General features: G+C 42.7%; 2 protein-coding genes across 7 annotated transcripts; both read right to left on the bottom strand.

Moving 5' to 3' along the window:
- Positions 1 to 815: 815 nt before the first annotated feature.
- Positions 816 to 3,286, bottom strand: LOC128770964 (hyaluronidase PH-20-like). Its single transcript, XM_053885998.1, has 4 exons — positions 3,252 to 3,286; positions 2,117 to 3,041; positions 1,917 to 2,006; positions 816 to 1,292 (listed from the first exon to the last, which is right to left on the bottom strand). Exons 2-4 carry the CDS (start codon positions 3,029 to 3,031, stop codon positions 963 to 965), a joined length of 1,335 nt encoding a protein of 444 aa, XP_053741973.1. The 5' UTR covers positions 3,032 to 3,041; positions 3,252 to 3,286; the 3' UTR covers positions 816 to 962.
- Positions 3,287 to 6,453: 3,167 nt separating this feature from the next.
- LOC128771261 (hyaluronidase-4) lies at positions 6,454 to 19,981 on the bottom strand. 6 transcript variants are annotated; one of them, XM_053886583.1, is made up of 8 exons: positions 17,766 to 19,981; positions 17,409 to 17,466; positions 17,096 to 17,330; positions 16,346 to 16,512; positions 16,105 to 16,258; positions 9,413 to 10,401; positions 8,857 to 8,946; positions 6,454 to 8,648 (listed from the first exon to the last, which is right to left on the bottom strand). In XM_053886583.1, exons 6-8 carry the CDS (start codon positions 10,367 to 10,369, stop codon positions 8,148 to 8,150), a joined length of 1,548 nt encoding a protein of 515 aa, XP_053742558.1. In that variant the 5' UTR covers positions 10,370 to 10,401; positions 16,105 to 16,258; positions 16,346 to 16,512; positions 17,096 to 17,330; positions 17,409 to 17,466; positions 17,766 to 19,981; the 3' UTR covers positions 6,454 to 8,147. The 6 variants fall into 6 exon arrangements, with proteins under 6 accessions (XP_053742558.1, XP_053742555.1, XP_053742559.1 ...); XM_053886580.1 differs by having other exon boundaries at positions 17,409 to 19,981; XM_053886584.1 differs by lacking the exon at positions 17,096 to 17,330 and having other exon boundaries at positions 17,766 to 17,819.
- Between the last annotated feature and the right edge of the window lie 603 nt (positions 19,982 to 20,584).

Raw genomic sequence — 20,584 nt, 5'->3', positions numbered from 1 at the left:
TCAAATCCTTATAGTCTTTCTGGCCCCTAGATGTATTTTCATGTTGTGTTTCTCATATGTCTTTTCCATGATACAGATGCTCATCGGTTTTGCAGTTTCTGCCATTCTTCAATGTTGAATCTACAAATAAACTGGGAGTCTATTGGCTGTTAATAATTGTTATTCCTTCATTGTTAACATTGCTAGGTAACCCACATTCAAAAAAAGTAAAAAGATTTATGTGTGTGCTTGAGCTCATGCTTGTGAGGTGAGTGACTTCATCTGTTTTACAATCTTTTTGGTTTTTACTTTGCTGGTAGTGGTTGCTATACTCACTGTAAAAGACACGAGGTGAATCACTTTCATCGCTTCCTTCAGTTCTGTCGCTGTACTACTAGACTCATTATAACTATTTTTATGTATTAAAGGTAATGAGTGATGTCATAAATGATTGGTGTATTATGAATAACACACTAATATTAAGCCTCACCACATACAGTCGGATTGTGTCTTTTATATTTCAACGCCTTACAGAAATATCTAACCTTTTGTCTAAATGACAGGTTTGTTTTCCAAGTGAATCAGTCTCATAAGAAGAAGGTTGTGGATTCTATCCCACAGTCCAAACGGGACAGAAGCTTGTTCATGACTGCCAGTGGCTGTAACTGGTGTACTACCATCAGCCCTTTATTTCCTGTGACCAAGCAGGTTTAACTGTTGTTGAGCGCTGTCTGGCACCCTCTGGTGGTGGTGCCAAAACTGCAGCCGCTGTGTTCTGTGGAAGTGTAGCCTGAGTAGAACATGTTAATGCCACAAAACACAAGAGATGAACGTAGTTGGGAATGTAATGACATGTTTATTAAAATGGGTAATTGAGATGGAGCATTTTATCTGATCTGATTGACTTAAGTTGGGTATCATTTTGGATGGACAAAAGCAACACAAATGAGTTTCACTTTAATGCTGGACTTTACTGCACTGAACTAGACCCAGATGTGTTGGATGCTGTTTGGCAGGGAGAGTCTGGGCGAGCAGCTCAGGGCAGCGTAGCACTGGCACGTGAACTGTTTCGCCCAGTACTTGAGGTCATCAGCCGACGGGAGGCCCACAGCCACGTACTTCCCATTGTCCCGCAGGATGCTGAAGTGCTGCGGGTTCAGGTGGAGGTAGTGGTCTGAGTCGTAGCTCCTCCTGACACAGCGGCCCTTACTCTGACACAAGACCCGGCTGCACAGCATCGCAGCAGCCGTCACATTGGCTACATACGGGCTGAGAGTGGACGCCAGGTAGTCAGACAGAGACTGGCAGGAAGCCTGGCAAAGACACGATAGGTTTACTGGTCCGTATATATATATATATATATATATATATATATATATATATATATATATATATGCATATACATATATATTTTTTCATTAATGCTGGAAAACGGATAAAGTATTATGTAATTCATTTCTGAAATTATGATAAATATTGAATGGGATTTTTTTTCTGTATGTTCACCTCAAATAGATCATGCCACACTTTACACCCTTCAGCCAGCTGGAGCACCATGATATTTTACTACTACGCTAATGTACAGTAAAACTGTGTACTTATATGCCAAGAAAACAGCATTCAGAAAGTTCAGATCAAGTAGAAGATCAACTTAATGAAAATCATTCCCCATATAAAAAAAAGTTACAAAAAAAAAAATAATAATAATCACAAGAAGAATCTTCACGCTCCATCTGAGTGATACACTTGAAGTAACAGATGGGTGAAGTGTGAACTGAACAATGACGTATCGACACCAAAAAGGCAAGTTGAAATGTTCTGTGCAGGTTTCCAAGAAAATCGCTTATGCATACACAGTTTGTTATTACAGAAGAATACTTTTCTCCCTGGAAAGTCTCGATTAGTATTTCAGACAGTGAGCAGTGTATTTACTGTACCCTGTTGTTGTAATCCCTGGAGCTTCCCCACATCACCACTCCTGCTGCTCCCAAGGCTGCAGACTCACCCAGGGTGCTCACAAGGTCCGTCTGCCAAAACAATATGGAGATTTTCGTGCAATATGAAGACTATGACAACGTGCTGAAGACACAGAATGATTGGGCTGTTTGGGGGTAAATGATGATGGTTTAAGACTTACTTTAGTTTGGAACACCTCAGTCTGGCCACGATACAGCGGCCTGGAGTAGACGTATATGGGCATGGTGAAAGGCTTCTTAGGCAGCCGTGCCACCCTGAGGGCTTCATGGACTCGGTTGCGGACAAAGAGCGCTGCGTTATGAGAGTTCCTGATGGACAGGTGGAGGTAGACGGACGGGAACAGGACAGTGCTTTTCTCCCACAGCCACATCATCTGGTTGTTCTGCGCCTGGGCCTTTGCGGAGCACTTCCCTGTGTAGTTGGACTTGGTCCAGCCATAGTTAAAACAGTCTGGGAACAAGTAGAAACCCCATCGCCTGCTTGGACGCTCACCGATGCCGAGGCTGATGGTCCTCTCCATGAAGTGCTGGCCTGCGTCCTCGAACTGGTGCTTGGCTAGCTGGGACACTGCATTGGAAGACAGGAACGGGGCTATTTTCAGGGCATGAGACAGAGACAGCCTCTGGTATATGCGCTTGGTTCCCCAGTTCTGGTCCCACAGTGGACGCCAGGACTCCCAGTCGATGACTGCGAGCCCAGGCGCGGCATCATTGGAAATGGAGTGGTCGATCTCATCTTGGGCTTTTGCCAGGTGCTCTGTCAGATTCCCATTCTGCGGGACACCTCCTCTTTCTATTTTCTGTTTGGGGAAGTCTACTTTAGGGTACAGTCCGAGGCGGTCCTCGTAGAAGATGGTGAGGAACTGCCCAGGGACTGCTGCCGGAGTGGTCACTGCCTGGAAGGCGGTGGTGTCCAGGGGGATGTGAAGTTGCTTGCACCGATGAGTGGGGGCATTCCAAATAACCACGAAGGGGTGACCGTGAATGAGCGGTGGCTCGGTTGGAGGTAAGGACGACACGGTGGTCACAGAAGAAAAGACAAGAATGACAAGAGAGGACCAGAGCGATGCTGCCATCGTGGAAACTCTGGAATAACAAGAAACGCACAACACAGTTACATATACCAAGAGTCACTCCATGAATTTACGACATAAAGTTTAATGGCAAAAACATCACATTCTAAACTTATAAATTTAAGGGTTCAAAAGCATATCTCAACCAACTAAACAGGTTTTTAAAAACACCTACTTCTGAGTTTATTAAGGCAGAACGCAAGAAAGATTAGACTAAACTCACCTGCTTCTCACTTGAATGGCGTCGCGAAGAGCTCTAAACTTCCTCATTTATTTTTGCCGCTTCATTTTTAAAGAGGAAGCTGATCGATTACGATCAAACAATATCTCACAGCAGGAACTCAGAAGTCGTGCAAGGAAGAGCAAAGGAAGAGAGTGAAACAGACCAAATTCAAAGCAACATTGCACAGTTTAAGATTGTTTTTTTCCGCTGGTAAAAGAGCTTCAAAGTCCTCATCCTCCCTTCTACCATGGCAAAACCGCAAAAAATGTTTTGACAAATATAGCAACACTCTCAAGCTTAAACTTGGTAAGGGAACTTTAGAAGCAACTATCATTCCACTTCAGGAATCAAACTCCATCATTCATCCAGTGAAGACAGCCGGGCTCCACTGAGAGGCTGAAGCAGTAGTAGTGAAGTAGTGAGACCACTTGATCTGGATAATAAAACTTTATGGCGACTGCACGTTTCAGAACAGCGTTCATAAACTCACTAACAAAAGAATGTGGATATAATATATTAACATGTCTATGTACCAATTGCTGTTTTGGTAAGAGATGGGAATATAATATTTTGTTACAGAGGTTTCTTTGTACATAATAAATGCACGCTGTCTTCCGAGAGCATGGTAGAAAAATGAGTGTGGTGCGAGCCAGTAACCGGAAACCAAATATATTACAGTGACCATAGAATAGTACAGGCGAAGAGGCAGCTTTTTTTCCAGTCTAACTTTATTACATCATGACTCAGCATGTTTCAACTAGGAGCAGAGCATACAAACAGCCCTGTTTGGCTAATAAAATGACATGTTTGTTCGCATCTCAAAAATATATACCGCACATTTGGTGTCACTCTCAGAGCACGTCCATAGTCGCCGAGAGGAAGTTACATTACAGATGTGTTATACGAATAACTAGAGCGCCAGACTCTGTGGTTTATAGCTGTTCAATATAAAGCATACTATTATTGAAAATATGGAAATAAAATACTTCAAAATCTGATCTTTTATTGCTTTGTGCATTTATAAACTCTTATTTGCAGAAACTGTGAAATGATGTGAACTGTATGAAACCAATCAGCAACACACAAACCCATCCTCGAAATATTTCCATCGAGCACAAGATGACTGCAAGCTAGAAAAAGAAATCACTTGTACTCCAGCACTCAACATTTTTTTTTAAAGATACGCTTGATTGATAGTGTAAATTTCATTTTATTACAATGAATTTACATCCAAAATGACAGATGTCTAGTCCTGAATTGGGGTCAGCACTGAGCAAAGTGCTACAGTCTCTCAGGAAGAAGGATGTAGGTTTGACTCCAACCTCCGACTCCTGGAGTAAACCTGGGAACCCGCCGTTTGGACTTGTGTATGTTACTTTTGGGCCCTCTGGTTTCCTCCCAGTGTCCAAACACTGAGGGAAATTGGAGACCGTCTCCATCTCCAAACTGTCTCCAGGAATGAGTGCACATCAAAATGTAAGTTTGGCAACCAGACCAGGGCGCCTCCTGTGTCTATCCTCAGGTAGATCCAGCCACCCATCGCCCCTTGTAGGGAGTGAGTGGAAGAAAATGAATATTTTTGCCTCAACAAAACTTCTTGTTTGGTTAAGGACATTTCATGAAGAAAAACAGATTTCAATTCCACTCAACTTGAGATAGAGAAGAAAAAAAGACATGTTTATGAATAACATAATAATAATTCCATTGGGCCAAACATATCTAGTTATTAATGTTTCATTCAGAGAACTATGTATCATCAGTAATGTGGTTTTGGTGACTGCTTTTCATTGGTTTTTCCACTATTCTACGGTCCCAGCCATGTGGTCTAACATTCACTTTAAGTGGATGCCAAACCAGATGAACTGAAGACAGATATTAATGGAGACTGTAAACACTGTGTCATTTAACCATTAACTGCGAGAACATTTGTTGTCTTTGAGTCCGATCAAATGGCTCAAGAGCTTTTTAATTTGTTGAGTCACTGCTGTTGAGAAACAGCGCTTGCACCGTCAACACCTCTTCCTCTTTTCGACTCAACACTCTTGTAAGTGCTGCAACCCCAGACGGGGGAAGGTGACACGGTACAGTCGGTTTAAAACCAGTTTGTAGCAACCTCGTGTTTGAAGCTACCTGTGGCCTCTCCGTGTGTATGTTTTCTCTGTGCTCAAAAGTTGTTTTTTTTCTCTGTTCTACTCCACATTTCATCATTCAAAATCACACTATGGTTAATGGATGAACGTCAGTGACATAGCTGCAACCTGTCGTGGGTCATGCCCTTCGCTCACATTCTTTCTATCCCCTCAACTGTAGAGCTACAGGGTGTTGATGCGCTGATAACTGGACCCCACACCTTCACGATCTTGTCGGACCCGTGAGGCCAAAGACTGTCTGACTGTCTAGCGGAGCTAACAGAGCAACCAGAGCTCACTTCAAAACTTTATTGATACTCATAGACAAAGTTTCAAAGTTTGCTTTGTGGTTTAAAAGTTGGTGAAAAACTAAATGCATAACAAAATGAATGTGCTCCAAAATGTGAATAGAGAAAGAGTAATTGTTTTTATGAAGTAAATTCATTCAAAGAATGCTAAAGATTTGTCTGGAAACTCAAAACTACAATAAAATCATGCAGAAGACAAGTGTTAGAATCGAGACAGTTCTTTAAAGTAAATAAATCATGAAATATTTTGCCATATTGCTCGCCCCTTTCTGGACACATTTGAAACAAATGCATTTTCTGCCATTTGTTTCTGCAAACAGCATGCCATTATTCACAAATGAATAGGGATGTTCTAAAGGACTTCAAGCACAAGGGCATGAGGCCGAGCTTCCTTTGGTGGTGTGCCTCGGGATTTTTTCAATGAACCAAGTGTGCCGTGGCTTGAAAAAGGTTGAGACACACTGCTCTAAAGGATCAAACTGCTCCCTGAATGTTTTGGTCGTCCATCTATCAGTTTTCACAATGTGGTAGACTTTATAACACAGCTTTGAATCAATCAATTGTATGCAATTTGGTTGTTTCAAAGGCCAAAAACAGTGACAGATATTGTGTGGCGGTGCTAACCAAATTACTGCTGCTGTATTATTTCATGATTTAAACTGATCTGAAGTGAATTCTTTGTATTGTGACATCATAGCAACTATGTGTTCATTCATACAGTAACACACCAGTACACACTGATGATTCACCACCAAACAGTTTTATTTTGCAGTGCATTCACATTCATATTACATTTCTCTTACGTTGTTCAGTCCTTACTGCATAGTTGAATACAATCTTTGGAGTGAAAAAAAACGTTATGACAGACAGCAAACACCATAACTCAGAACTATTTGCGTTTACTATTTACGTTTATATTTTTGATCCCTAATAAATCAGGCAGTAGGATATGAAATAGAGCCACTGATAAACTGGAACTTGGATCATGAGAGTCTGACAAGGCTGCTGATCTGAGTTTCGTCCTGTGTGGACAAAGATATTCAAGAAAAAATTCCAAAAAACACGTATGTGCCGCATCACAACTGGCAGCGTTGACGAACACTGCAGGTCAAAGACATGAACTGCTGACACATGCAAACACAAGCTCCAACTAACACAAGTGACTACAGCTAGTGTACAGCATCAAGTAAAACCACGGTTTACTGAACACGTGTATGAAACACAAGAATGTGTCTGTCATGGCGAGACATCCAAAATGAATAGCATTATATCCGCTGGTTCAATGCTACCTTTGGTTGGCGTCTGCGAAACCCATCCCAGAGTCCAAGTCAAGTTTTCAAATCTGTCGTTTATTGCTGATAGGAATGGCCTGCAGCGCCACCTTGAGGTTAGAGTGTCATTCAAGTTTTGAAACCCTTTTCTCTGAGCAAATCTGGAGAGGTGAACACATTATACATACATTCAGCTTCAGGTGGATATTATCTAGAAGCAGACAGAGGCGTCATTATTTGGTAACCATTTCAGGTAGTATACTATAATATCAGTCTGCAAAATCCAAAGAGAATCACTGGCATGTCAAAAGTAAAGTGCCCTGTACACAACTAGTCTACATGCAATGCTGTGTTTCCGCTTACAGTGACTGTTTTAAAGATTTGGTGTTGTTTATTTCTGGACTGGATCGGTTAGATACTGTATTTAGATGTTTGTAATTACAAAAAATAGCACCTAGTCTACTCCCACACAGTTGCCTTTTATAAGCTTGTTTTCCTTTTTAACCCAATATTTAAAATAAACATTTTGTCAAGAACAAATCTCACCTCTTGACCTCGTCTAAATTGAGGTGTCAAACTCAGTCACTCAAGGGCCAAAGTTCTTGTCACTAGCCAAAAAAAGAAATTTTATGAAACAGTCTCACTGGTATTAACAGAGAAGAGGAGGTGGTCTCTGTTTCAGTTATCTCTGTGGTTAGCTTCAACATACGCAGACTGCAGAGATATCAGCGCTGATGGACCGTGTACATGCTACAGAATTATAGCCTCCATACTATTCTTCATAGGTCACAATACTGACATGTAATTGAAGTGATTCACTTTAAGTGAATGACTTGGAGGACTGGATTTGGCCCTCAGGCCTTGTGTTTGATTTGTGTCCTGACTGTCGTAACAGTTTCTCTTTTATCATTTACTGGCCACAATGCTACAAACAGAGCTCGACCATGGGCCTCTGGTGAAGTGACTTACTTTCATAAAAGAGTAATCCAAAGCCATGGCACTGACTATGACTACTAGCCCAAGAGCTAACTTCATACGTGAAGTAGAAGGTCACACTTTGACCCAGCATTCTGGAAACCATAACCCTAAAATAGTCTATAAGGCACATTATTGTCAATAGTAGTATGCAGCTGGCCAGGTTGTTTTAAAGGCACTTCTATCCGACCCTGTTACAACTCCCAAAGTCATTTATTCTGCAAGCATTTTCAACAAGAACAGCACAATCAGGTGACTTAAAAAAACCTGGCAAAGATGGCGGTGTGTTGGCGGAGTAGTGTTCTGGACCGTCTCCCATATTTCACCCTGCTCATCCTCCCACTCTGTCCTCTTCTTGTCCTGTTCATTGTCCTCCTCAGTTTTCTGCTCATCGTCCTCCATTACCGAGTTAATGCTGTGACAGTCTTCGCCCTCGTGACCCTCGTAGCAGTGACAGCGAAACCTCTCAGTCATCTGCTGAAGTTCATGCGGCGAGTGCCAGCCAACGACAGTGAAGTCCCCATCACCAGATGGAAGTATTTGGTAGCTGTCGGAGCTCAGGTGGAGGTAATGTGGCGCCTGCGGATCCCGGCGAATGCAGCGTCCGTTCCCCTGGCACATGACGTCGCTGCAGACTTCAGCGGCCCGTGTCACGTTGGTGATGTACTGACCCAGGCGAAAGGACAGGAAGTTCTTCACTTTGGTGCAGTTGTACTGAAGGAAAGAGGATTTCAGTATCAAAGAACATCCTTGCTGCTCCAACACGCCCCAAAAGTACTTATTTAAAGCTAAACTATTTAAATCGACAATAGCGTCTTTTTAGATGCTAATCTGTAAAAACACTTTTTATTGATCAGTTACAAGAGCTACATAAGTTGTTTCATCATCAAATGATTATTTATTTAGCTCACAAAAAACGTACTCTCGATGAGGTCAGGTTGAGGTCGCCCCAGATGACGAACCCTGCAGCTCCCAAAGCAGCACTTTCCCCGATGGTGTAGATCAAGTCCTTCTGCAAAACCACACACATAAGGTCCGTTTTAGAAACATTCCCCACTGTTTAAAGTAGTTCTCTCCAGGCCACTCCATAAGAAGATAGCATTGTGATGGGCTCTTTGGGTGCTGTTTGATGGCCAGCAGAGGGCAGAAGTGACCAGATCAGGAGGCTTCACTCAGTTCTGACTCCATCCAGCCGCAGCTACTCTTAAAATACTCAATAATCTATGGGAATTTTGCCTATTCCTGTGAGATACACTGTATATTGTGAGTTTTTTCTACAAGTTAAACAGGCTATGTCACAAAAGGATGACTTAGGAGTGTGTTTGGGACTTCAAGCAACCAACCACAAGTGAAACACAAATGAAGGCGTGAGTGAGATGAGTACTTGCTTGTGCGTGAGGAAAACCTTGAGAAACCACTGGATTGAGTTACTTGCAATGTTGCACAAACCCTCTAGATGAGGCTGATGAAGAGCTTACCGTGGTGAGGAAGGCCATGGCCTCCTCTCGATAGCCCAGTCGCAGGTAAACATAAGTGGGGAGGTCGTAGTCCCTTGAGGTCAGTGAGGCCACACGCAGGGCCTCTCGCACCCGGTGGCGTGTAAAGTGCAAGTTGCTGATGCTGCTGGAGTAGCTTTTCCTAATGGCCACAGACGGGAAGAGCGCCGTGCTGCTGTTCCACAGCCACAGCAGCTCATCGTTCCTGACACTCTCGATCAGTGGGCAGAAGCCTATTTCGTTGGCCTCGTGAAAGTTGTAGTTGTGGCAGTCGGGGTACAGGTAGAAGCCCCACAGGCCGTTGGGCCGCAGGCGTGTCCCGAGCTGAATCGTTTTCTGCATTAAGGCTCGAGCGCTCTTCTCAAATCGGCGCCGTGCTAACTCCTCGATCTGCATGGGTGTCAAGTTGAAATACGCCTTCGCCGTCAGCGCTCGAGACTTCTGCCTGTAAATGTCTTTCTTGTGCCAGTTTCGGCTCCACTGAGGCCGCCAGAACTCCCAGTCGATGACGGCCAGGCCTCTGAAGTCCTCAGCTGGGATGAAGTGGTTGATGTCCTGGTAGGCTCTGAACAAGTGGAGGTCCATGCTAATGTTCTGAGGGACGCCACCATGCACAGCCACACCCTGTGGCGTGTAATACGGGTAGTAACCCAATCGGTTGGCGTAGAAGATAGTGACATTTTGGCCTGTCCTGCTGGCTCTGGGACTTCCTTGGATGTGGAAGAGGTGGTCGAGGTTCGCAGTGACGTTGTACTTGATGGTGCACATGTCAAGTGGGGCGTTCCAGGCCGCGATGAAGGGCTTCCGCCCCAGCAGAGGGAGCTTGGCAGGTTTCTCAGTGCGGGCTCCCTGCATGAACAGCAGTAACCACACGCAAGTGAGGGCCACAGGTGCTGCATGCTGGGAGGAGGATGCCCCGCCCACCGTCACCATAGGCATCCTGGGTTTAGGATGAGCCGTTGTCAATCATCCTAGGGAAAACATACATTGACTCAGTGACGTAGATCAACAATGGTTTCTGCCACTTCTGTTGTTTTTTTACCATCTCATCTTATTCTCATCCAAATTCAGCTAGAGTCAGCTAAGCTCGAAGTATACAGACAGAAACTGTGGTGTCATTGTCTCCACTCTCACAAGAATAGAATAAACCAACCTTTTCATAATGGTTTCTGTCTGGACAAGACAGACAGAAATCCACTTAACTTAATTAAACCTTCAATTTGGATTCATTGAATCACAGTTCCACGCAATCCAACTCAATATAAACTGTCTTCATTGAAATAGAACCAATTTGTTTTTCTCTGTCCTCACGTCACTGTGTGGGACACATTCCCCAGCTGGTAACCTCCACGTTCAAAAGTGTCATCAACTCTGAAAAATGATTTCTGACGCAAAATATGCCAATGTTTCAACAATATAGAGCTCTGTGGAGGAAGCTCTTATTTAAGATGTGTTTCATGTCTGACTGTGCAGACCGTTCTGAACCACAGAGTCTGGGGATTTACTAAAGACGGTAGGTACAGTTTAAATCAAATACAAATTGCTGGAAACTGTATAAATCAGACAGCAGGGTGCGCAGCATGGTGCATTTTGGGAGGCACAAGCACATGGAGCTTGAAGATTAAGAAGCCTAAACTTACAGTCAATACATCAGACAACACTTCAGAAAAAGGGGAATATTGAACTGTATTTGTGTCAGGAAAAACAACCAGCATTGCAAAGCTAATGAAAATGCTTCATATTAAAACTTAATAAAATAATAAATAAACAACAACAACAATAATAATAATAATAATCAATTCAGAACTAGCTAACTTAGCTTTATAAAACACAGCATACAATTGAATCACTCAAGTTTCATGTGATTATGGCAAGAAATATACATATTTCTATTATTCAGATATTATTTAGGGCAGACTTGGGCAAAGTGCAGCCTGGGGGCCAAATGCAGCCCTTTGACTGCATTTATGTGGCCCTCTTGAAGTCGGAGTATAACTATAAAATTGAGATTGTTGTTGTCTCTGACATTATTGTTATGCGCATTGTTTTTTGTTCATTATGATGCGACTGAAACATAACTTTCTCTTTTGATTATTTGTCTTAGTTGTCTTTTCCAATGGCTATTTTAGGAGTATTTGTTGTCCTGTAAAAGACATCAGTATTGATAGTAGATTTTAAATGTATCAGACACATCGGGAATCTCTAAATGGAATGTGGTTTAAATTAAATAAAACACAACGCACCGACATTTTCTGTGCATATTTAAAGTGTAATTTCATCATCGCACATGATGCCATCACTTGATGTTTATTTTCTCTTCCCCTCCTTTCTTTTGGTTTGACGGCCCCTCTCAACCGTCACAATTTATAACCTGGCCCCTGAGGAAATGTAATTGCCCACCTCTGATTTAAGAGTTACCAGAAGGCAAGTGTGAATCCTAACTCAGAGATAATGCTGGGTAAATATTACTGATGGCCTAGTGGCTGAACTTCTGTGTTGCCGCCATAGTTTCTCAGGTTCCATTCCCCAGCCAGGCATCGTTTTAACCGTGACTCAACACAATTCTTGAATCATGGACATTGTTTCATTGGATATGTGAAGTAAATCAATCGAGTAAATCTGAATAATGTATTAGATATACTCTGCTCATGTGTGCAGAAGTACCGTCTGATCTTTGAAATCCAAAAATATTCCACGTTATTTCCCCGCCAGTCGGGGGTCACGACAAGCAAGTCGGTTGACACCCAATGACTTGAACTTGTTCCCTCCTTCAAACGGCAGTTTTCATGTCCACATCTCGTCAACCCTCCAACCAAACTGACCACAATGAAGGGCTTCACTGCCAAGGATCTCCTTGAGGTTGCACGTCTGTTATGACTTCTCATGCAGCATGAAAAGGGATCCAGAGCCAATCGCCGGTCTGAAATGTTTGGGAAAGCATTGCGCCATAGTGCCAGTCAGCGACAATGTAAAGCGGAACAAACAGAGAAAGGTTCTTAAACTGCAGTATAAACAGTGATGGAATGAGACGGGATGTTCGGCCTGACATTCCAGAACCTAATGACTGTGAGCTGGTTTGGAACCAACCCCTCTGTTCCTCTGATTCCATGCCAGCTTTCCACAAAAGAACAGGGGATATTTCAAACCACAGTCGCCTGATCGGCACGGCCATTAAACATATAGACGGTTAATGACGTCGAAACACTTCCACTCATTTTTTTTCTGTGAAGCCACATGAACTGATGTTTCCGATTAGCTGCTGTTGTTGCAATTGAAAGCATGTTCTTATCCTCTACGTCCTTCAAACCTAAGGAATAGCTTGTTGATGTTAGGTTTCCAGATATTTAACTGCAGGTGTGAAGAATACGGCCTCCATCTTAAAGGGGAAAGCTCTCATCTGGGGAAAAAAGGCTCATTTTGAAGGTGTTGATATTGGCGCAAGAGGTTATCAAGGCTTCGGAAAATAGTATTTTCCATTGTATGGGAACGTGACTTAGCTTCAGCAGCAACTTAAAGTGCTCGCGATAAACACCTCAGAGAAGCCAGAGAAGCGCTGCGCCGCAGGTCAGTCTGGCAGCGATTAAGATAAGAGACTGTGATGTCTGTGGTTCTTGTGGTATGGCTGCCCCCCTCAATCAACAAATGCAAGCAAGACAGTCTGATTTTCAGTGTCTCCACTGGAAAATTGGGGAGAATCAAAGCCAGGTTTGGCAGAATCTCAAACACTGAAGGTTCTCAGAGCTAACCAGAGGACTGTAACTGAAGATGATGGAGGGTCTAGGTGAGGCAAGGCTGCCAGACTCTTAGCTAAACTTCAGTCGAGTCGACCGATGTGGATTCAGCGGTTTGGCTCGAAATGATTTCATAACCTTGATGCACTCAGGTACCGGTGGAAGGCCGATAATTCCTGCCAAAAGACAGCGCTTCAGCATGGAGACTAAACACTCTGTTTAATGGGGCCACTTCGAAGGAGAGAGAAAGTTGAGAACACTGTGCACATTTAGAGAAGCCAGCAGTGATGGAAGTCCTGCATTGGAGGTAAGAGCACAAAGCCCATGGAGTGCCCAAGAACAAGAGCCAAAATGACAAATTGTCTCATATTTGCCATCTGCTGTATGAAAGTGTTCCAGTACCAAATGGGCGTCGCATCTCAGTCAGACCCCACACATCAAAGAAGAGCAATAACACTGTTTTAAACAACGGGAGGGTGGGAGCTCTCTCTGAAAGCTCTTCTTACATTCTAGTGTTTCGTTTGGTCTTATGTTAGAAATGTTAGAATGATGAAACCCGGGAAGTCAGAGTAATGTGAAAGAGACTGTCTGTAGCTCTGTGGCTTGTTTGATTTATAAGCCCATTTGATACACATCTGCAGATCTGTTCTACTCTCAGGTGTGTTTGATTCTGGAAGAGGTGCATTCAAGTGCATTCAGCCCATGGGAAACAAAATATTCTGTTTAAATTGGCACTCATAGCTTCTGTTACGTAGTTTTCCATGCAATATCTACTGCACGACAAATGTTTTATGGACGGATTTGGGTGAAGTAGTCAGCTTTGGGAGTCATCCGGATCACTGTCTGGATACAGGAATTTTAAGTTTAAAAACTGCACGTTTGTGACTATGTCGATATACAGTACATTCATTTAACTCCTTGCAAGTAACTGTAAGTACTGAAATACAGTAGCTCAGGTGGAAGAGGCTGAAGCTCTAAAATTCTGGGTTTCACATGGGATCACTTTTGGGATCACATTAGTTTCATTTTCTTGTGTGACCTGATCAATTACACCCAGCTAGAAGGTTATATTTTGAGGGACACTTTGTCATCGGAAGGTTGTGTAGGGGATGGACTGAAGCTGCTTGGCAGAGGTCTGCACTCTCTCAGTGCTTTTCTATTTTAATTTTTTATAGAATCCAATTGGAAAACAATTCAAAAATTCAATGAACAAATGATGCGCACATTCACATTCAAACAAACCTAATATGGTGACATCTGTTATTCATAACTCCAATTTGCAGGTTTCTTCCTGCACAATCTTCAAACTACGGTAAATAAAAGTAGCTAATGTGGAAAAAGAGTGTTGTGGATTTGGGGATTACAGCACTCTGGTTTACCAGTCTATTTTTCCTTGGTTGTTAAGGCAGTAAACTACACAAGCATCAATCTGTGCGCTCACCCATTAGTGGTTATTTTCGTTTCTGAGGGATATAATCACATTTGGAAAAGGCTTTTCTCATGTACACGGCTGTCTCCATTGTTTCATTTGAGACACACTTTTAGATGTAGGTTGCTGGGGGTTCAGTCAGAGACGCAGAGAGGTTCCTTCTTTGACTCAGTAGTGAGGCAGTTTCTGAAAACTCTACAGTGAGAGTCATGATTCTATAATGCCGACGTAAGCTTTTGGGTTTGCTTCAGTTTATTTCACCATATTTCTTTTTAAAAACGGCCAACTGGACCACTTTTCTGTGAGTCCAAACTATCTGACTTATGCTTCGGCACAAGGACTTCAAAAGAATCAAGTCAAGTCAGCCTCTCATAAATGTGTCTGCTGACTGGACCAGGGTGTGAGTCCTGTTCTCACTGTGCTCAGAATTAAAAACAATAACTAGAGAACAAGTTCCATGCCAAACAGCCGGTTTTTCTTTTCACAGCAACTGCTGAGGGACATGGGAAATGTAATAATTCCCATATTAGAAAAACAGATGTATAAGAGAAATCCATATGAATAGTAGTGGAAAGTAATACAGGATGACATCTCTCTACTCAGTTTTCAAAAGAGAAGGATTGGCAGAGGTCTGCTCTTCACTTCAAGAATGCAGTGAAGCGAACCTTGGGTCACCTGATTTTGAACTTGAAGAGTTTGAATTTGTTTACAACAAACTGGCCTGATGCTGCAGTCAACTCTGGCACAGCACAGTATGTTTCCACAGTTCACAGTTTTCTTTCATCACAACTTTATCTCCCAGTACTGCAACACATTTTCACATTCTCATTCAGGTGTAATTCAGTCACATGGTGTTTAAAATAATGCTTTCAGGTGCATATTCATACGGCATATATGTACTGTTTGCAGTGATAGAGAGCCATAGTTTGCCTTCAAGTTTATATTGTAGTATTTGCTCATGCTATATGGTGTAACAGTAAGATATCTGCTGCAAAAGCACACCTGTAATCGGATGTGCTCAGACCTCATCCTCATGTACTTGTACAGCCTAATGGTGCAGTTATGAAATTCCTCTCACGAATCCAGTCTCAGCTTTGGATCTTCCACACCAGACTTCTTTAAGCTGTCAACTCATTATACAGCGCCGCTTTCCTGCCGAAGTGTGACCTCCTGTGTTGTTACGGAAAGTCATCAAGGTTCAAAGCATCGCTATGATGAGTAATTCTCTCCCGCTAATAGAACTTTATTCTCTGGTTTACGATTGCATGTGCAGATGTTTAAGCTGAAGCCACGAAAAAGTGCTGCCATGTGTCTGTTTTTCTAAACACTCTTTATAGAGCAAGAGCATTGTTAAGGGTGAGCCAACATTCCAGGCTTGTTGGGCAACACCTCCCTCTTCCTGCATCACCCAGGCAGATGCTTGAAGTCCCACGGCTGCTGTGCTCATATAGAAAAACAACGTGCCCTCCAAAATAAAGGCAGATCAGTTTTCATCTTGAGTGAGATTTGCTCACCTGTAGATGCTGCTTTAAAAGAAACCGTCGGTGACTTGTGTTGGGTCTCCAGTCAGGGGTCACGGCTGGGGTCATGATGGCCAACAAGTCTGTATTTACTCCCTCGGTCAGACTGAAGCACGAGTCTGCCATCCACTTATATAGAGCCCGGACGCTGAGGAGAGGGAGGAGAGAGCGTCACTACCACAACAGAGCGATTAGGGAGTAGGGAGGAGTGAAGACGGAACACATAGACACACACAGTGACGGGGAGGAGGGAGGAGAGAGGAGGGAGGGGGGGTTACTGTAAATCCCTGAGCTCCTCTGAGGTCTGATCCTCTCTGGAAGAAAGTCTCATCCACTTCAGTGAGCATCAGCAACGGAAAACACGGGCTGAAGCTCTCCACATGCTTTGGATTTCGATCAGATCTGGCAAAGATGTCAAGCAAGGAAAATCATTTCGTTTACACTTAAAAAGTAACTGGGAAATGTGAAAAAATAGATGTCAGAATGATAGCTGGTAGCTGCAGAATGGAGCTCTGGTGAGACCAAGAGCTCCAGATGAACGGACCAACGATGAGAATCTTGTTCTGAGCGTGAGAGGCTAAAATTAGCCTCCTAATCTGTCACAACAGCTGATAGCCAAACGCCGTAAAGCTGCACTCTTCTATTCAATCGCAAACATACGGAGCCACTTTAGCTTGGGTTCTTTAAGTCAAGTACTGTTTCAGCTTGAAAAGTATTTCTATCCTACTCAACTAAGTTAAGATAGTTAATTCAGTCAGTCCTTGTTAGGAGTTTGTACAGGCAGTTTTGTCAATTCATTTCATTTATTATAGTAGGTATCGCTGCTGCGTGATCCTAGAATTAAGGCAATAGGGGAGCTCATATTTTCTGAATCCATGGAGGTAGGTTTGGAGTGATCCTCACAACTCATGTGCATTTCAATACTGTTATTTAATAAAAAATAAATGAATTAAATAATCTCAGCTGTCTGATTGAAGGTATTTACCCTGAAGCGTGTTGTACTTTTTCAGTCTCCTATAGGCGGAGCTTCTGAGTGTCCAGAATCACATCAAAGTTTAAATAAATACGACTGATATTCCCCTCTGACCCGTTTTTGTGGTCTTGGTTCTGACGCTTTTTCCTGTTTCGGAGAAAATCCCTCTCTTGAATTCAATGAACCGAACAGGGAGTGCCACATTTGTACAGATTTTACGGACAAGCATGCAGAGTTCACTTAGTCTCTGTGGGAAAAGTGTTACTTGTGGTTTGAAACAAGAATTTCAACATTGCTGTAGAAGCAGGGAATTTTCAAAAAGTACCTCTCTAGGTTATACTTGCGTGTTGTCCTGCAACTAAGGCATCAGGGGAGTCCTAACCCTTGAATCCAAAGAAGCAGAGTCGGTATGGTCCCATTGACTCAAGTGCATTATGATACTGTGGTTTCATTATGTATACAGCATATGAACATGTTGTCCATCTATAAGTCCACAAATGAGTCCAGGGAGACATTACTAGCTCTGTGTAGTTTAACCCTCGAGTATAGAAATAATAGTCCTGGCAAAATACAGTCCTGTTTTGAAGTACGACATGGCCATTTTGGAATGAGTGTGTTGCTTGTATTTTTGAGTGTCACAGAACTGATGAGAGGACAGTACATGTGAACCCGTCTCTTTTACCGGGGCTGGAATTCCTGCGGTTAACCACATGTATTTACACTGTAGGAGACAAAGACCCAGCAAACTTGATCCCTCAGTCTTCTGTTAAATATACACTTATTCTGCCTTTGTTACAGCATGTTTACTGTTGTGTAAATAAACATGTCGCACATGAAACTATTAAGATTAAAAACAGCTTTGATTCCCAAATGATGCCACAAAGGTTCTACATGCAAGTGGTAATGATAGTATAGTTGATCAGTACTGCAGTGTTTCCTTTCCGGAACATAACAAACCTTGACTGGTAAATAAACAATGGATGTTCAGAAATTGTTCCTCGCTCAGGCTGCCTCAGTCGCCCCAACTTTATTAGATTGTCCATGTGTTTGGACCAAATACTGCCCACACGCAGCAGCCGAGGAACGGACATGTCATTCAATACTTTACCTGATAGCATGTGGACCAACTATTTGAAATGACTGATGCATTTTTCTATTCTTAGAGTGGCTTCTCTTTAAAGTGCACATGTTTAAAAATGTCTTATATTCTGTAGCAACGTGTTGGGGAAGTGAATATCCTGAGGGAGAAACTGCATGGGATGTTTGTCTCTGAAAGCACCAAAAAATACATGCACAGGTGAAAACCAAATACATACAGAAGTAGAGGGGGAAAAAACAAGAGAAAAGGGGGTGAAAGCAATCCACTGAGGTCAAGAGACACATAAAGACAAAGGGCAGATAAGACGATTTTCGATGTTCAGAATGACAACAATGGCAATCTCGCATTGGTCATCAGGTGCATGGAATTCAGCAATGCTGCAGACAGTCAGGTAGCCAGGTGTCAAGCTAAGGAGGCGAGGATCAAAACAGGAAGTGCTAGCATAAAATCATAGTGGACAGGAAGTGATATCACTATTGCCTGGCTTCATGAAACCTTACTTTGTTAACTCAATAGTCACTTAAAAAGTGGGTCCAGCAATTTTTTTGTATGTCTGTATGTTTTTTCACTGGTATTCTGTTAATCCATGCATATGTTTTTCACATAATTAAATACTCTCCGACTGACGTCTCTGAAGGTATTTCCCTGAAGTGAGTTGTATTTTTTTCAGTCATCTTCAATCAAACAACCTTATTGTCCAGAATCACATCATTGTTTTCAATAAAGAAGACCGATATTCCCCTCTGGCCTTTTTTGTGGTCTTAGTCCTGACACATTTTCCTGTTCTGGAGAATTTCCTTCTTCTGAATTCAATGAACGGAACAAGGAGTGCCACATTTGTCCAGATCTTCAGGACCACAAGCATTTGAAGTTGAGTTTCTCCCAGTTGGAACATTGTTGTTTGTGGTTTGAAACAAGAATTTCAACTGCAAGTTGCTTCAGAAGCAGGGAATACTCAAAAAAGGAGAGGAATACAAACGTCACTTGAGACTGATTTAAAAATAAAATGAGAATCTGAGCAGCATGAGAGCCAAACAGGTTCCAAATAAAGTTTTGTTTCTGCAAATACACTGGTTTACTGACGTGGGATTAATATGACAAGGGGTAATTTCACCCTACTCTCTTATCTTGCTCATTTTTACTCAGTGGTGTATTGTATTGAGTTGTGCAGGACAAAATACAGATGTCTGGACAGTGCACTGACAACACGAATGAGCCAGTATCATCAGTTCACTGCTGCAGTTACTCACTTCGCCACCTAAATCTATACCCCAAACAGTTTCTTATCTTCATACCACAACTGCACAGCCGTGCAACTCTGGATTGGTACTGCAGATAATCACGAGCCAGTTGCACTGACTTCCACCCTTTCTAAAGCAGCGACATATGGGTGAGGAACAGTTGGCCACATGACCTCAGGTGGCTGGGGCAAGCTTCTGGTGCAACTGAATCATCATAGCCACATCTTTGTCCTGACTTTGGCTTGTCAATGAAACCATGGCTTTTGTTGTTCTACTAACTAACTACATCTGTGGACAAGTAGGAGATGCAGACCTCTACCAAAAGACCCATTTCACAACAAAGCCATCCTGGTCTCTGATGTTTACCAGGACTACAAATAACTTTCTTCCATCCCCTGGCAAAGAATCCTTCAGACTTCCTGCTTGTAGTGTAGTTGAACTGCATTGATTCAATCATCCTTTGCACATTATCAACATTTACTTGGGATTTAACTAAAAGTCTGTTCAGGTTATTTTGCAAACGCACTGACGTGAAAGACTGATGATGACATAACCATTTTGCCGATGCTGGACATCATTCTCTGGCTTTGGAGCATGTTGGGGTCTCTCATGAGCTGGTAGATACACTCTATATTACCAAAAGCATTTGCTCACCTGCCTTGACTCACATATGAACTGAAGTGCCATCCAATTCCGACTCATGGGATTCAATATGATGTCGCTCCACCTTTTGCAGCTACTACTGCTTCAACTCTTCTGGGAAGGCTGTCCACAAGGTTGACGAGTGTGTTTATAGCAATGTTTGACCATTCTTCCAAAAGCGCATTGGTGAGGTCACACACTGATGTTCTATCGTGTTCAGGCCAGGACTGTGTGCAGGCCAGTCAAGTTCATCCACACCAGACTCTGTCATCCATGTCTTTATGCACCTTGCTTTGGCCACTGGTGCACAGTCTTGTTGGAAGAGGAAGGTACCTGCTCCAAACTGTTCCCACAAGGTTGGGAGCATGGAATTGTCCAAAATGTTTTGGTGTCCTGAGGCAGTCAAAGTTCCTTTAACTGGAACTAAGGGGCCAAGCCCAACTCCTGAGAAACACAATTCCTCCTCCACCAAATTTCACACTTGGCACAATGTCGTCCAAAATGTACTGTTCTCCTGGC

The sequence above is a fragment of the Synchiropus splendidus genome, chromosome 14, assembly GCF_027744825.2.
Source record: "Synchiropus splendidus isolate RoL2022-P1 chromosome 14, RoL_Sspl_1.0, whole genome shotgun sequence".
NCBI lineage: Eukaryota > Metazoa > Chordata > Actinopteri > Syngnathiformes > Callionymidae > Synchiropus > Synchiropus splendidus.
This window is presented reverse-complemented; position numbering and strand designations above follow the sequence as displayed.

Coding starts and splice junctions, on each gene's coding strand:
- LOC128770964 (XM_053885998.1), bottom strand. CDS start 3,031: ATGGCAGCATCGCTCTGGTCCTCTCTTGTCATTCTTGTCTTTTCTTCT. Junction 2,007..2,116: donor CTGAGGTGTTCCAAACTAAA/GTAAGTCTTAAA, acceptor TTGTTTTGGCAG/ACGGACCTTGTGAGCACCCT. Junction 1,293..1,916: donor CCAGGGATTACAACAACAGG/GTACAGTAAATA, acceptor TGTCTTTGCCAG/GCTTCCTGCCAGTCTCTGTC.
- LOC128771261 (XM_053886578.1), bottom strand. CDS start 10,369: ATGCCTATGGTGACGGTGGGCGGGGCATCCTCCTCCCAGCATGCAGCA. Junction 8,947..9,412: donor CCATGGCCTTCCTCACCACG/GTAAGCTCTTCA, acceptor GTGGTTTTGCAG/AAGGACTTGATCTACACCAT. Junction 8,649..8,856: donor TCAACCTGACCTCATCGAGA/GTACGTTTTTTG, acceptor TCTTTCCTTCAG/TACAACTGCACCAAAGTGAA.